This window comes from Corylus avellana, chromosome ca10 (assembly GCF_901000735.1).
Source record: "Corylus avellana chromosome ca10, CavTom2PMs-1.0".
NCBI classification, from domain to species: domain Eukaryota; kingdom Viridiplantae; phylum Streptophyta; class Magnoliopsida; order Fagales; family Betulaceae; genus Corylus; species Corylus avellana.
The window spans coordinates 20,636,244-20,650,411 of NC_081550.1; the positions used below are offsets into that span (position 1 = coordinate 20,636,244).

At 36.6% G+C, this 14,168-nt stretch overlaps 1 protein-coding gene across 1 annotated transcript; it reads left to right on the plus strand.

Moving 5' to 3' along the window:
- Positions 1-1,627: 1,627 nt before the first annotated feature.
- On the plus strand, positions 1,628-13,142 carry LOC132163891 (ABC transporter G family member 31-like). Its single transcript, XM_059574267.1, has 24 exons — positions 1,628-1,953; positions 2,416-2,536; positions 2,644-2,732; positions 3,424-3,508; positions 4,538-4,700; positions 4,821-4,897; positions 5,021-5,165; positions 5,545-5,846; positions 5,917-6,198; positions 6,533-6,849; positions 6,931-7,091; positions 7,163-7,266; positions 7,412-7,568; positions 7,722-7,784; positions 7,931-8,061; positions 8,175-8,507; positions 8,581-8,871; positions 8,973-9,056; positions 9,408-9,541; positions 9,680-9,907; positions 11,057-11,228; positions 11,315-11,402; positions 11,849-12,015; positions 12,767-13,142. Exons 1-24 carry the CDS (start codon positions 1,628-1,630, stop codon positions 13,031-13,033), a joined length of 4,287 nt encoding a protein of 1,428 aa, XP_059430250.1. The 3' UTR covers positions 13,034-13,142.
- The last annotated feature ends 1,026 nt before the right edge of the window (positions 13,143-14,168 follow it).

The following is a 14,168-nucleotide window of genomic DNA, read 5'->3' on the forward strand; positions in this document are numbered from 1 at the left end:
GAATAGAAAAAAAAAAAAAAAAATCTTGATATTTGAAACAATGCAATTCATTGTATTTGGTACAATCAATTCAGAGTTTTCTAGATTTTGTAGAGTAAGGGTGCGTTTGGCATTGCGATTTCATAGACAAAAAGTGTAATTTTAAACCAAATCGCAGAAAATTGATTATTTGGAATTGCGTTTGAAAAAAAAAATTGCCAAACACTTAATTGCATTTTTAAAAATCACATTTTCAAATCGCACATTTTAAAATTACTATTTTTAAATTTCAATCCCAAACAAACCCTAACTGAGTTGTGCTCAAATTTTGAAATAATTCTATAAGTTCATCTTGTGTCATTCTAAAAATGACGTGACTTTTAAAATTATAATTTGATCAAAATTCAATAATTATCAATTACAAGCACAATGGTGATTTTAAGAGTCACATCATTCTTGAAGGGACACAAGAGAGACTTGTAGCATTACTCCAAATTTTGTCGTTGAGTATTTATTATGGATTTCTTCAAACTAGGTTAACCATGTAGGATAATATTAGACATAACACTTTTTCTCAAATGATCTGGTCCATTCAATAAATAAATAGATTTATATATATTTTTTTTCTTAAATGAATGTGGGGTCCAGATCATTTGGAAAAGGAAATTTGGGAAAAAGTGTTGAGATACATAGTAGCCCTCAACCATGTATATTAAACTAACGAATTGGGTTAGGTGTCGTAAAACAAATTATAAGAGATGCTATGATTAATGGTTCTGAATTAATCTTACTGTGAGAAATGCTAGTGGTCAATATTTTTTTTTCATATTTGACTTATTTCATCTTATAAATTAACCATTAGATTTATGGACTTATGTAAATCTCATATAGGTTAATAGTAGACTTCACAGATCTAATGGTTGATCTATTAAATTTTTAAGAGAATATGAACCAATTATAAATAACTTATTGTCCCCTAACATTTCTCTTCTTATAAAAACTAAAAATTAAATATAGATGAAAAAGCTGTGTAATAAGTGTGGGTGATGCTATCTGAAACGCCGGGCGTGCATGACCGCCCAGGGCCGGCTAATTTAATATTTTAAAATAATAAAATATAATATTTTAATATTTTAATTATAAAAGAAAAAAAAAAAAAAATTTGTCTGGTGTGCATGACTGTTCATGCACGCTGGAGTGTTGTGTATCATGACCCAATAAGCGCTATTAAAAAAAGGGTCATGATATACAACACGCTAGCATGCATAAACAATTATCTATGCAGACAAATTTTTTTTTTTTTAATTAAAATATTAAAATATTATATTTTATTATTTTAAAATATTAAATCAACCGGGCGTGCGGCGTTTGAGTTCGAGATAGCATCACCCTTAAAAAAAAAAGTCCAAAGAGGAAACACACCTGACAAGGCTTCTAGAGAAGGGCGATTTCGGTATTCCACTTGCTTCAAAATTCGCGGGGGCGAAACTGAAACTGAAACATAACAAACCCCTTCGCATTCATCCTCTCAGGCTCTCACGCTGCTTGCAGCTAAAGGTTTCGTCTCTTATTTAGACACCTATATGGGAGAGAGGGAGAGAGAGAAAGAGAGGTGGTTTAGCGAGTCCGCGAGAGTGAAGCTTTGGCTATGGCGGCGACGGATGGGAGCGAGTACTTTGGGAATGTAGGAAGGGGGAATTCCTTTGGAAGGCCGTCCAACGCAGAATCCGTGGCGCAGGACGAGGAGGAATTGCGGTGGGCGGCGATTGAGAGTATTCCGTCGTTCAGGCGGACGAACTTTGCTTTGATGAGGCGAACGCCATCGGAGCGTGGTGGAGAGGAGGGCCAGACCGAGACGATCGACGTCCGGAAGCTGAACCGGTCCAGCCGCGAGCGCGTTGTGAAGAAGGCCTTAGCCACGAACGAACAAGATAATTATAGGTTGCTTTCCGCTATCAAAGAACGCCTCGATAGGTATGTGCAGTGTAGGCTGTAGCGACTGTGATTCTCTGCCCCTCTGTGAATTTTGGATTCGTTGTTTAGTTGTGAGAAATGACCAAGGCGTTTTAGTTTGATCTTTGAGCTTGATTCGGATTTCATTCTGTTGTTCTGTTTTTCTTGTTTTGGAAATGCGTGTGACATTTTCAAGCCCTTGTGAGTTGCAAGAAAGCCGAATTCCAGAATATGACTTTTAATTAATTGCTTTCTTTCATTCTTTTAAAATTTTATTTCAATTCAGGAAAAAGTAATGGAAATGTATCTGAGATTACGAATTCTTAAATGGAATCTGAAATCCATGAAAATCATAAGCTGCATATACGTACAAGTATAAGCTTCATTATTTCCAGAAAATTCGATTATGATGTACGTATATAATCTAATTCGTGTTTGCTTCTCCGATTGTATTAACTGTTTAGAATTTTTCATCATCAATAGAGTCGGATTGGAGGTGGCGAAGGTTGAAGTAAGGTACGAGAACTTGAAAATTATGGCAAATGTTCAAACCGGTTCAAGATCTTTGCCTACTCTGTTTAATTCTTCTCGTGACGCCATTGAGGTTGAGAATTATATTTCTGTACTAGATTTGCGTATTTTATGCATTTAATTATTTTTTTTGGTCTCATAATTTATTTATTTTTTTCTTCCTAATTTTTCTGAGTGCAGAATATCCTAACTAGCTTACGGATATTTCAACCAAAGAGACACTCTTTAACCATCTTGAACAACATCAGTGGTGTCGTGAAACCGGGAAGGTATATATAACACAAGTTCTTCCTTCTTTTTTACAAAGAGCTGTTTAGGAAGAGGAAATGAAAGAAAAGAAAGAAAAAGTATCCTCTCTACTAGCAGAACGATGCTCTGTAATTGAACGTAAACACTAACGTTTAGAAGTAAATTTCGATTTTGCATTTTATTCCTGAAAAATGGTGTAAGCTAACCAAACCTTTTTCCCTAGAAAATTGTAGCCTTATCTCGCAATGTTTTGCGATGGGGATGTAATTGGTTCTCATATGAGGAATAAAAGCACTTTCAAATGCTTCTCCTCTGTTACTCCGAATTGGATTGTAATGATCACTAGTATCATATTGGTTGGTCCCTAACAGTGAAGGCAAAAAAAAATTCAATAAAGACATTAAGGTTTTGAAGACACAGTGCCATACTTTAAAAAACTGAAACTACGATGTGTGGGTACTCAATTATGCAGAAAGTTAGAAGATCAATAACTTTGAATTATCCCTAATTTCTTCGTGGTTTATGAGTTTGGTGATATATAGAAAAAAAAAAGAAAAAGAAAAAAAATTGGTAGATAAAGTAGTTTTCAAAAGCAATGAGTTTTAATATCGGACATATCTTTACACTTTTTTTTTTTGGCTCTGTCAGAGGAATTAATTACTTTCATGTGTTTTGCTTGAACTGACAAACACACTGATTTGTCGTTCGTAGGATGACTTTACTCTTAGGACCTCCAGGCTCAGGGAAATCCACTATGCTTTTGGCTCTCGCGGGGAAACTTGACAGCAACTTAAAGGTTAGCACTTGCCTACTTTGTGCATTTATATCCACGAGCAGCTCACATGCATGCAGATTCCTATTGCATACTCACTGTTTCCTTTTATTCTTGCTGGTACTAACTTAACATATTGACCTTGAAACCTAGTGCATCCTAGATGGCTTTGAGTACAATGAGTAGATCCTAAATTCATATGAAAAAAGAATTGGGAATGAAGTTAGCATTAGACTTAAAAATGGAGATAGTGTACTGTTTTTCTTTTCCTCCCCACCCCCTCCGATTCTTCTTGGTTCTACTAACTTGACATAGAAACTTAGAATTTACACATAAATAAGGTCTCAAGTTTAGAAAATTAAGGGACGGCAAAAATACATATATGTGTTTTTAAGACTTGTCTTTTGGGTCAGATTTGATCCCATGTAAACCATTTTAAAATACTTGGTTCAGTCTTGGTCTATATTCTCTAAAAAGATTAGTAATTTATTAAGGCGTGACCAGCAATTATTTTAGGCTAGGTTGGGTGTAGGGGGTTTGGAGGAAATCTAAGATTAATCTGGTTCTAGCATTGTGGTCTCTGATTTGGCATTGGGTGGAGATGGGCTATGTGCACAAGGTGTGAAAGGAATAGCCTTGGACTCTTGAGAATGAGAATGTAGTGATTGTTGTTCTGCTCCTGTGTCTTTGGATTCTGAAACGGTTATAAGGTTATTACTAAAGAGCCTTGTTGTGTGACTTCTATGGTGAAACTGGTCATTTAGTCATGTGGCGTGTGCTAGAGAGCACAACTACATTAACACAATTTGTGACAATTAATTAAATTATCAGAGAACATTAGCGCAATTTTCTTCTCCAATAAATTGTAATGGATTTTTTCAGGAAATTGGATTTGTACTCGGAAAATCCAGGAAATTTTTGTTAGTTTACATTTTTTTTTTCCTGATATATAATACTACCTCTTGTAAAGACATTGAGGATAGATTCTTTTAACTAAGATATTAATTGGATGCTAGTAACTGGCCCTTTCTATACCAACGTTTTTTATTTCAGCAAAGTGGTAGTATTACATATAATGGCCATAAGCTTGATGAATTTTGCGTTCAAAGGACTTCTGCATACATTAGCCAAACAGATGATCACATTCCAGAGCTCACTGTTCGAGAAACCTTGGATTTTGCCGCTAGATGTCAAGGTGCAAGTGAAGGCTTTGCAGGTTTGTTCTCATTAATTTATTATTTACAGCCCCTTTTATCAGCAAAAAAAAATGAAGTTTATTATTTACAACACCTGTGTGGTTCATGATTGGTAATGAATATTTTGAGGGTGCTTATAGGTTATATGAAAGATCTGAACCGTTTAGAGAAGGAAAAGAATATACGGCCAAGTCCTGAGATTGATGCATTTATGAAGGTTGTCATCTTAAACTTGCTACTGTGACTGTGTATGAACATGCTTTTATTTTGTTCTTTATTGATGAATGATGCGTGTTTAGCTTTATCCTGACTGAGTGGTGAAATAAATTTTACTGCACAGGCATCATCTGTTGGCGGTAAGAAGCACAGTGTTTCAACAGATTATGTCATGAAAGTGCTTGGTCTTGATGCATGTTCAGAGACGTTTGTTGGTAGTGACATGCTCAGAGGCATCTCAGGTGGCCAAAGAAAAAGAGTTACCACAGGTCTCTCTCTCTCTCCCTCTCTCTGTCTCTCTCTGTCTCTCTCTCTGTCTCTGTCTCTGTCTCTCTCTCTCGGTCTGGTAGTAATAGAATGTACCTCCTCTTCTTAACGTCAGTTTAACTGGGAAGTTTCCAAACATCAAAAGGAGTGGCGCTCAAATACTGTCGCCATAGTTGAGAGAGCAAAGAATAATAGATGTTGAATCTTACCCATTTTAAGTGTAAAATAGTAATTCTATATTATGTTCATGCTGTTAAATTGTACATTGTTGAACTTGTATTTGGACTAGTGAAGGCTTTGTTGAGTGGTGTACATGCGTTTGAATTATGAGAGTTGAAATCTTAAATTATACGTGGTTGTTTGGTGTTATTTCTTATACAGGAGAAATGATTGTTGGGCCAAGAAAAGCCCTATTTATGGACGAAATATCTACTGGACTCGATAGCTCTACCACATACCAAATTGTAAAATGTGTTAGGAACTTTGTCCATCAAATGGAGGCTACCGTACTAATGGCTCTTCTTCAGCCTGCACCTGAGACATTTGAACTGTTTGATGATCTGGTTCTATTATCTGAAGGATACATTGTATATCAAGGCCCTCGAGTTGAAGTGTTAGACTTTTTTGAGACGTTAGGTTTTCGACTACCACCACGTAAGGGGGTAGCAGATTTTCTTCAAGAGGTATTTTCTTGAAGACAAATAATTATTTCGTATTTCCTAGGTGAGCATTATCTAACATATCTCATTCCAGGTGACATCTAGAAAGGACCAAGCTCAGTACTGGGCCAATTCTTCAAAACCATACGTGTTCCTTTCAGTTCCAGAAATCGCAGAGGCCTTCAAAAGTTCCAGATTTGGAAAGTCTATGGAGTCCTCGCTTTCTGTTCCATATGATAAAAGCAAGAGTCATCCTTTGGCTTTGCATAAGATGAAATTTGCTGCATCTAAATTTGAGCTTTTTAATGCTTGCTTTGGACGAGAACTGCTGCTAATCACCAGGCATAGTTTTCTATATATATTTAGGACATGCCAGGTATGTTTTACAATGCCACTTATATATTTAGACGTTTCATTAATTGTAATAAGTGTATTGTGTCTAGTTTAATTATATATGGCACCTATAATTCACTCTTCTTACTTCGGAAACAACTCAATATTTATTATCTATTTGCTATAAAATCATTTGATGAATAAACTGCTTAAAAAAGAAGCAAACGAAAAAAAAAGAAGAAGCAAACCTTTAATGCATATACTCTATGTATACCTTTTAGGGGACCTATAAGTCATGTAGTTTTTAATTCTAGTTTTCTTTCTGAAGTTTTTTCATAGTTCTTTATATCTCTTATGATTTGTTACATATGTTAAAGGTTGCATTTATTGGATTTGTCACGTGCACGTTGTTCTTACGAACAAGGTTACACCCCACAGATGAGATGAATGGCAATCTTTATCTCTCTGGCCTGTTTTTTGGGCTGGTGCATATGATGTTCAATGGATTCTCTGAGCTATCTCTTATGATATCTCGGCTCCCTATCTACTACAAGCAAAGAGATAATTTATTTCATCCTGCATCAGCATGGTCTGTCACAAGTTGGATTCTGCGTGTACCTTACTCCATTCTTGAAGCTGTTGTGTGGTCTTGTGTTGTGTATTACACTGTTGGTTTTGCCCCTAGTGCAGGAAGGTATATCTTTTTTACTTTAGTAGATGATGTTCTTTATGCTTGTATTTTTTCTGTACTCATTACTTCTGTCAAATGTTTCAGGTTTTTCCGTTTCATGTTTTTACTCTTTTCTGTACACCAAATGGCATTGGGTCTTTTCCGGTCGATGGCTGCTGTTGCACGAGATATGGTCCTTGCAAATACATTTGGATCAGCTGCACTGCTGGTTATATTCTTGTTGGGGGGATTCATCATTCCAAAATGTAGGTTCAAAATCTTTTATTGATAATAAAAAATTCTGTTATCAATAATGCTTAGGCTGTTCTTCTTTCAGCAATGATGAAGCCATGGTACGTTTGGGCATTTTGGTTGTCACCACTATCCTATGGGCAAAGTGCAATTTCTGTCAATGAATTTACAGCCACAAGGTGGATGAAGGTATGCTCTTCAGGCTAATGGACAAATTTCTGCCTGTTTTTTGTTGCTTCATATCATTTCATATTCATGACAGAAAAATTAAGATATCTTTGAATGGATGACTTCTGCAAGTAGTTTACTGGGTTTGGAAACTGTCTCTGTGCAGAGATCGGCAATCGGGAACAATACAGTTGGATACAACGTTCTCAATTCACATAGCTTACCTACTAGTGATTATTGGTATTGGGTTGGAGTTGGAGCATTATTACTTTATGCTTTTCTTTTCAACAACATAGTGACTTTGGCCTTGGCCTACCTTAATCGTAAGTTTGAATGATGTTTTTATACTGCTGTACATTTGTTTTGCTTGTTAAAGTAGCTCATGCCTAAAATAAATTTTCTCTCTGCTGCTTCTTAGTATATATGGGTGTGTTTAATCTCATTTAAATATTACATCTCTTATGTTTCCATTTCAGCCCTCCAGAAAGCGCAGATAGTAATCCCACATGATGATACAGAAGAGAATTCGGCTTCGGATGGTAGTCAGTCATTTCGACAATTTTTACCAATGACATTCAATTTATAAATTTGTAGCATCTTTTGCTGGATTGTGTTCCTCAGAATTGATTGTAGCAGTGTATATTGTAGGAATATCTCTCTTATATACATATGCCGGTTTATGCAGTGAATGGTCACGGTCCTGATTTAAGTCCAACATCTGCCAAAGAGGGCAGCAAAAAAAAGGGAATGATCCTTCCATTTCAACCACTAACAATGACTTTCCATAATGTCAATTATTTTGTTGATACGCCGAAGGTGTGTTTGTTTATTGGCTTTGATTTCCTTTACTTTTACTTATTGGCCCACCAAATATATTTAATGGGATCTCACTTTCTTATGTTGTGTAAAACAATTTTTTGAGCTCTTAGGAAATGAGATTAGAAGGCATACCAGAGAATAAGTTGCAACTCCTGTCCAACGTAAGTGGAGTATTCTCACCTGGTGTTCTCACTGCCTTGGTCGGATCAAGTGGAGCTGGAAAGACCACGATGATGGATGTGCTTGCCGGTAGGAAAACTGGCGGATACATAGAAGGGGATATTAGAATATCGGGTCACCCAAAAGAGCAGCGCACTTTTGCCAGAATATCAGGATACGTTGAGCAAAATGATATACATTCTCCTCAAGTGACAGTTGAGGAGTCTCTCCAGTTTTCTTCTTCTCTTCGCCTCTCAAAGGAAGTCAACAAAGAGAAAAGACATGTGAGTTGCTGCACGAGATTCTGTAACATATTGGAATGTTTCCATGGCATTATATCATTATCGCGCATTTCAGGAGTTTGTTGAAGAAGTGATGAGATTAGTAGAGCTTGATACTCTACGACATGCTTTGGTTGGCTTGCCTGGTAGAACTGGCCTATCAACGGAGCAGAGAAAGCGTTTAACAATAGCAGTGGAGCTTGTTGCAAATCCTTCCATTATATTTATGGATGAACCTACTTCTGGACTGGATGCACGAGCAGCAGCAATAGTGATGCGAACTGTCCGTAATACTGTTGATACCGGAAGAACTGTGGTCTGCACGATACATCAACCAAGCATTGATATATTTGAAGCATTTGATGAGGTAAACTTTTCTTTTGCAGTCAATTGACAACGTCTTTGAGAACTATATTTGATGTGTTGGTTTCTTTTGAAGTGTTCTAATATTTGTGGTTAAATGCACAGCTACTTCTTATGAAACGAGGGGGGCGAGTTATATATGGAGGGAAGCTAGGTGTGAACTCACAGATATTGATAAACTATTTTCAGGTAATAACATCCTGTCTTCATTATGTCTAGTTCTCAATTTATGAGGTTCACTGTCGTGTGAACTAGAAATATGACTATCTGGACTTCAGAATGCAATAATTTTTGCAAGAATAATGTTAGGTCCTGTAGTGGCATAGTCGCTCATGCAAATCTCTTTCTATCTTTTGACCTGTCCATTTGATGCACGGGTCTGTTTAATGCACAAAGCACCATTAGAAATCCACATTTTTTAAAATATTCTTGTACTCCTTTTGCATCTTTGCAAATCACGCGCACAGTTAATTTTTGGAATAATCATATACTGCGTTGTTTACCTATGTGAAGTTTGTCCGTTTTCCTTTTCCTGTGCAGGGAATTAGTGGTATCCCTCCAATTCCCAGTGGTTACAATCCAGCGACTTGGATGCTTGAGGTGACTACACCTGCCGCTGAAGAGAGAATTGGTGAAGACTTCGAAGAAATTTACTGGAACTCTCAGCAATTCAGGTGATCTTAAATCTTATGTTGTCCTTCTGCTGTGGCCAAGATCTTGCCCATGTTTTTTTTGTTCCACATTGGACTTGCCCATGTTTTTTTCTTGTTCCACAATATTCATAACTGGAATTTTATACATCCTTGTTTTAGGACCGTGGAAGCTTCCATTAAGAGCTTTAGCATTCCACCTGATGGTTCAGAACCATTGAAGTTTTCTTCCAGATATTCACAAGACAAGCTCTTCCAATTTCGGACTTGCCTATGGAAACAAAATCTAATTTATTGGAGAACTCCTCAATACAATGGCACGAGGTTATGTTTTACTACAATCAGCGCACTGGTATTGGGTTTGGTGTTCTGGAATGTTGGTTCAAGAAGGTAAATGTTTTCTGTTCTCATGTCTCATAGAGCAAATTAACTTTGCCTTGTTTGTCATTGTGTATTATTCATTGTTCCTGTTTCGATTTAGTCCCTGCTTCTTTGAGAACTTTTTACTTCACCCTTTTACTTCTTTTTTCTTGTTATTTTCTTACTAGGAGAGATTAAGTGACTGGATTGTATTTTCCTCAAAGAGTATATGCATCTGACAGACTTACTAGAATTACCTTAGGCTAAGCTCTGTATTTTTGGAGTCATTTTAACAATTTCAAAAGGCGAATTTTTGGATATGAATTTGCACATTTTCGTAACTTTTGGTAACAACATTCTTGCATTTGAACATTCATCATCTTCCCCATTGTAATCTTTCCCCGTGTTCCTTTATTGGATCAGAAAAACAAAAAGAACATTCATCATCTGCAAATGTAAGAGAATTAGAGTGAATCTTCTATAGCATTCATTCCATTCTTCCAAATATATTGGAAATGTGGTTACACAGTACAACTCATGAATTGATAGCTAGTAGGGACACCTCACCAGAACAGCTGATGCCTCACCTAAAAGTATTAAGTTATATACACTCCTATCATTCAAATGCTACCCCTCAAGCTGGAGCATATATATAACCATATGCTCGGTTAGGAAGAAACAAACAAAACAAACTAACTCTAGAGCATTGATACCATGTTAACTATGATGAGAAAATGCAAATGTAAGAGAAATGGGGTGAATCTTCTACCGCATTGATTACATTCTTCCAAATATAGAGGAAAAGTGGTTATACAGTATAACTCATGAATTGACAGCAAGCGAGACACCTCACCAGGGACAGCTGGTTCCTCACCTAGGGGTTTGCAGAAACTCCTTTCATTTTTACAAACATGAAACCTTACCTGACCAGAAAAATAGAAAGAGAATATAACTTACTTGCAATTATGTGTAGCACCTTTTGCTATTCGAAAATTTTCAAAGGACTGCCTATTGTGTGTTGGTTTTTTTCTTTCTTCTTTTCATGACATCTTATGTAGACAATAGTGTGTATTCCACTTAAACATGGTTTTACTTGTATTTTGATTTGGTTCTTTCTCTTTGGTTCTTGCAATGTCTTTACAAAGGTATTAAACTATTTAACACATAAATGTTGTTTAGGAATTCAACTCAAAATTTGTTAGTGGTTATGGGAGCTCTTTATTCCGCATGCATGTTTCTTGGAATCAACAATTCCTCTTCAGTTCAACCAATTGTTTCAATTGAGAGGACAGTATTCTATCGAGAGAGAGCAGCTGGAATGTACTCTTCAATTGCTTATGCAGCAGCCCAGGTAAGAGTCATTACACACAAAATTTGGCAAATTACACTTCTTCCAAGTGGTGATTGCTGATACAAATCTCGATCGCAATTTAACAGGGTCTTGTGGAGATTCCATACATTGCTGTGCAGACAATAATATATGGCCTCATCACCTATTTCATGATTAATTTTGAAAGGACAGCCAGTAAGATTCTTTGTCTTTAGAGTTGGTTCTTAGTATATGGATTTGATGGCTGCCTTCTTTTTTTTCTTTTTTCTTTTTTGTTGTTAATAGTGATATTTTCGTTGATTTCTTCATCAGGGCTTTTAGTTATGTTTTATTCCCGTGGAGTATTTTTTTGGAGAGTTTCCCAAAGTATATTAGTAGCTTAACTAACATCTTTCCATCTTTGACAAAACTGCATGTACTTCTTCCAGAATTATTTCCTGGTCTAAAATGATAACCAGTGTGAAATTCTTAGATGTTGGTTACTCAGCATTTATTTGATAATGAATCTTTCGTGGGTTCATCAGTTATGGAATATACACACATCTATATGATATTTCTATTGTATTAACTATTGGACGTTGTATGTGCATAAAGTTTATGCAAATGCAGTTAATTAACTGCATGTTTCTGCTGTGTTGCAGGAAAATTTTTTCTCTATATTGTGTTTATGTTCCTCACGTTCACCTACTTCACCTTTTACGGCATGATGGCTGTTGGTCTTACTCCTTCTCAACACCTATCAGCTGTCGTCTCTTCTGCATTTTACTCTTTATGGAACCTCCTTTCTGGTTTTCTTGTCCCGAAACCTGTAAGTAAATATATTGTACATCTGCAACAAATTATTGCCTTATTTTGGCCTCGACCAATTAAATTAATCAACTGCTGGAGTTTCACTTTACAATAATAAAGAATCCATCAAGCAGTCAAGCTGCTAAGTTAACTGAAATATATCGTAACCAATTATTTAGGTAAACATACCAAAACTCTGCTTCATCCTAATTCTGAAAGTATAATTAGCCTTGTGTACCTGGAACTCTAAATGACATTAAAATGCAATCCGTTAAGATTTTAACTTTTAGACTTAACTTGTCATGGAGAAAATCTGTGCATTTACCACTTGAGAGGAATATGTGGTTTGCACTCAAGTAACACCCTTAATTTGTATGTTGATAACCCCCTATACATGTTAGGTCAGGACAGGGTTAGAAAACCGACACCGGATTTGAAATGGGTCAAAAGTCAGAGTCCTCTGCCGACCCCCACCCAATAGGCAACAGGTGTCGGTCCCTAGATTTGAGTGAAAGAAAACTAAGTCCCAGTAGCCATGAAATCCCACTAGTGGTGAAAAGGGTGGGGATAATCTCACCTTCAGTAAAAGAAATAGGTGATAGAAAACATAGCAAATGGTTCTTGCTTGTTATTTTTAAGTTAAGGTCATGCAATGGAGGCCATGTGCCTCTTCTTTTATTAATTTCCTTTTCTTTCTTTTTCGTTTTTTTTTTTTTTTTTTAAGAAATCACAAACCAGTTCTATGGATCTTTATATGTTTATTGCTTCAGTACATCCCTGGATGGTGGATCTGGTTCTACCACATCTGCCCAGTTGCTTGGACACTACGGGGTATTATCACCTCTCAGCTTGGTGACGTGGAAACCAAGATGGCAGGAACCGGATTTGAGGGCTCCGTGAAAGAGTATATAGAAGTTGCTTTTGGCTATGGCCCTGGCATGGTAGGAGTTTCAGCAGCAGTGCTTATCGGTTTTTGTCTCCTCTTCTTCAGCATTTTTGCTATCTCACTCAAAGCCTTCAACTTCCAGAGCAGATGAATGAGGTTTAATTATCTCCCAAGTATATTGCATTAACATCACAACTGATTTGTCCTGCATTGAACTCTGGTGATGCAGAGCTTCTACAACATGCAAGATATTTCCTCCATTTTTTATCTTCTGTTCACTATAGGAAATTGAATTTTACATCCAATTTCTAATGAAACATGCTCATCAAATTACAAAGATAGCATTATGACTCTTTAATGACAACAATTCTTGAGGATGGTGCATACACTGTAAACAGAAAGATAGAAACATTATTGTTGGGTACTGCAAATTGTGATTTGTGAACCAAGCAGGAATTTCATTCTTCTTTATTCTTCTCTGTTCTTCTTCTTCTCTTACATCTCTCGGAGTCATTTGATTTATTTCAATTGCATGTTATTCTATTGTTATTGGTGCACTTGTTTTGGGGACTTGAATTAATAGTTTTCTCCCAACTGTTCATCCTCACCTCTATGAGTGTGCCAGCCTGATTGCTTAAGTAAGCGTTGTCATACTGCCATTTTTTTTTTTGTCTAGGCCCGAGGATAAACTTAAACTATAAAACCTCCAGGTAAGAGCTTTTATTTAAGTATTGAAGCAATTCCTCTCCCCCCCAAAAAAAAATGTTGGGGGGGAGGCAGAAAGTCAAAGGAAGAAACTCTGAAGTACTCAACTGAATAATAAGTTGAAACCATGTGTGCCAATTGCCGTTGTCTCAAGTTCCACGCTTATGATCATGTAGAAAATATAAAATTATGGTGCCATGTAGAAATTGCATCATATACAATACAATTTTTTCTGACTGTCAGGATCTTGACACTAAATTAACAAAAAAAAAGAAGGTTTTTAGGGTCGAATCATCCTTTGACCACGGGATGGTTTGGCCACCTTGATGACGGGTTTGGAGTGGTTGAACCACGTCGTTGCCAAAAGAGATGACACAACCAAGTCGTTGCCAAAAGAGATGACACAGCCACCCCAGATGGTCGGTTTACCGTCCAGTCCCATCAGCCCCCCACGGACTACCAATCCTAGACAAGATGAGAAAAAAAGGGAGAACTAGGCACGTACATTTATTTAATTACCCAATAACATCTGTAATAAGAACAAGAAGAAGGCAGTCAAGTAGCACATGCAAAGGACAAGC

Coding starts and splice junctions, on each gene's coding strand:
- LOC132163891 (XM_059574267.1), top strand. CDS start 1,628: ATGGCGGCGACGGATGGGAGCGAGTACTTTGGGAATGTAGGAAGGGGG. Junction 2,537..2,643: donor CTTCTCGTGACGCCATTGAG/GTTGAGAATTAT, acceptor TTCTGAGTGCAG/AATATCCTAACTAGCTTACG. Junction 8,508..8,580: donor TCAACAAAGAGAAAAGACAT/GTGAGTTGCTGC, acceptor CGCGCATTTCAG/GAGTTTGTTGAAGAAGTGAT.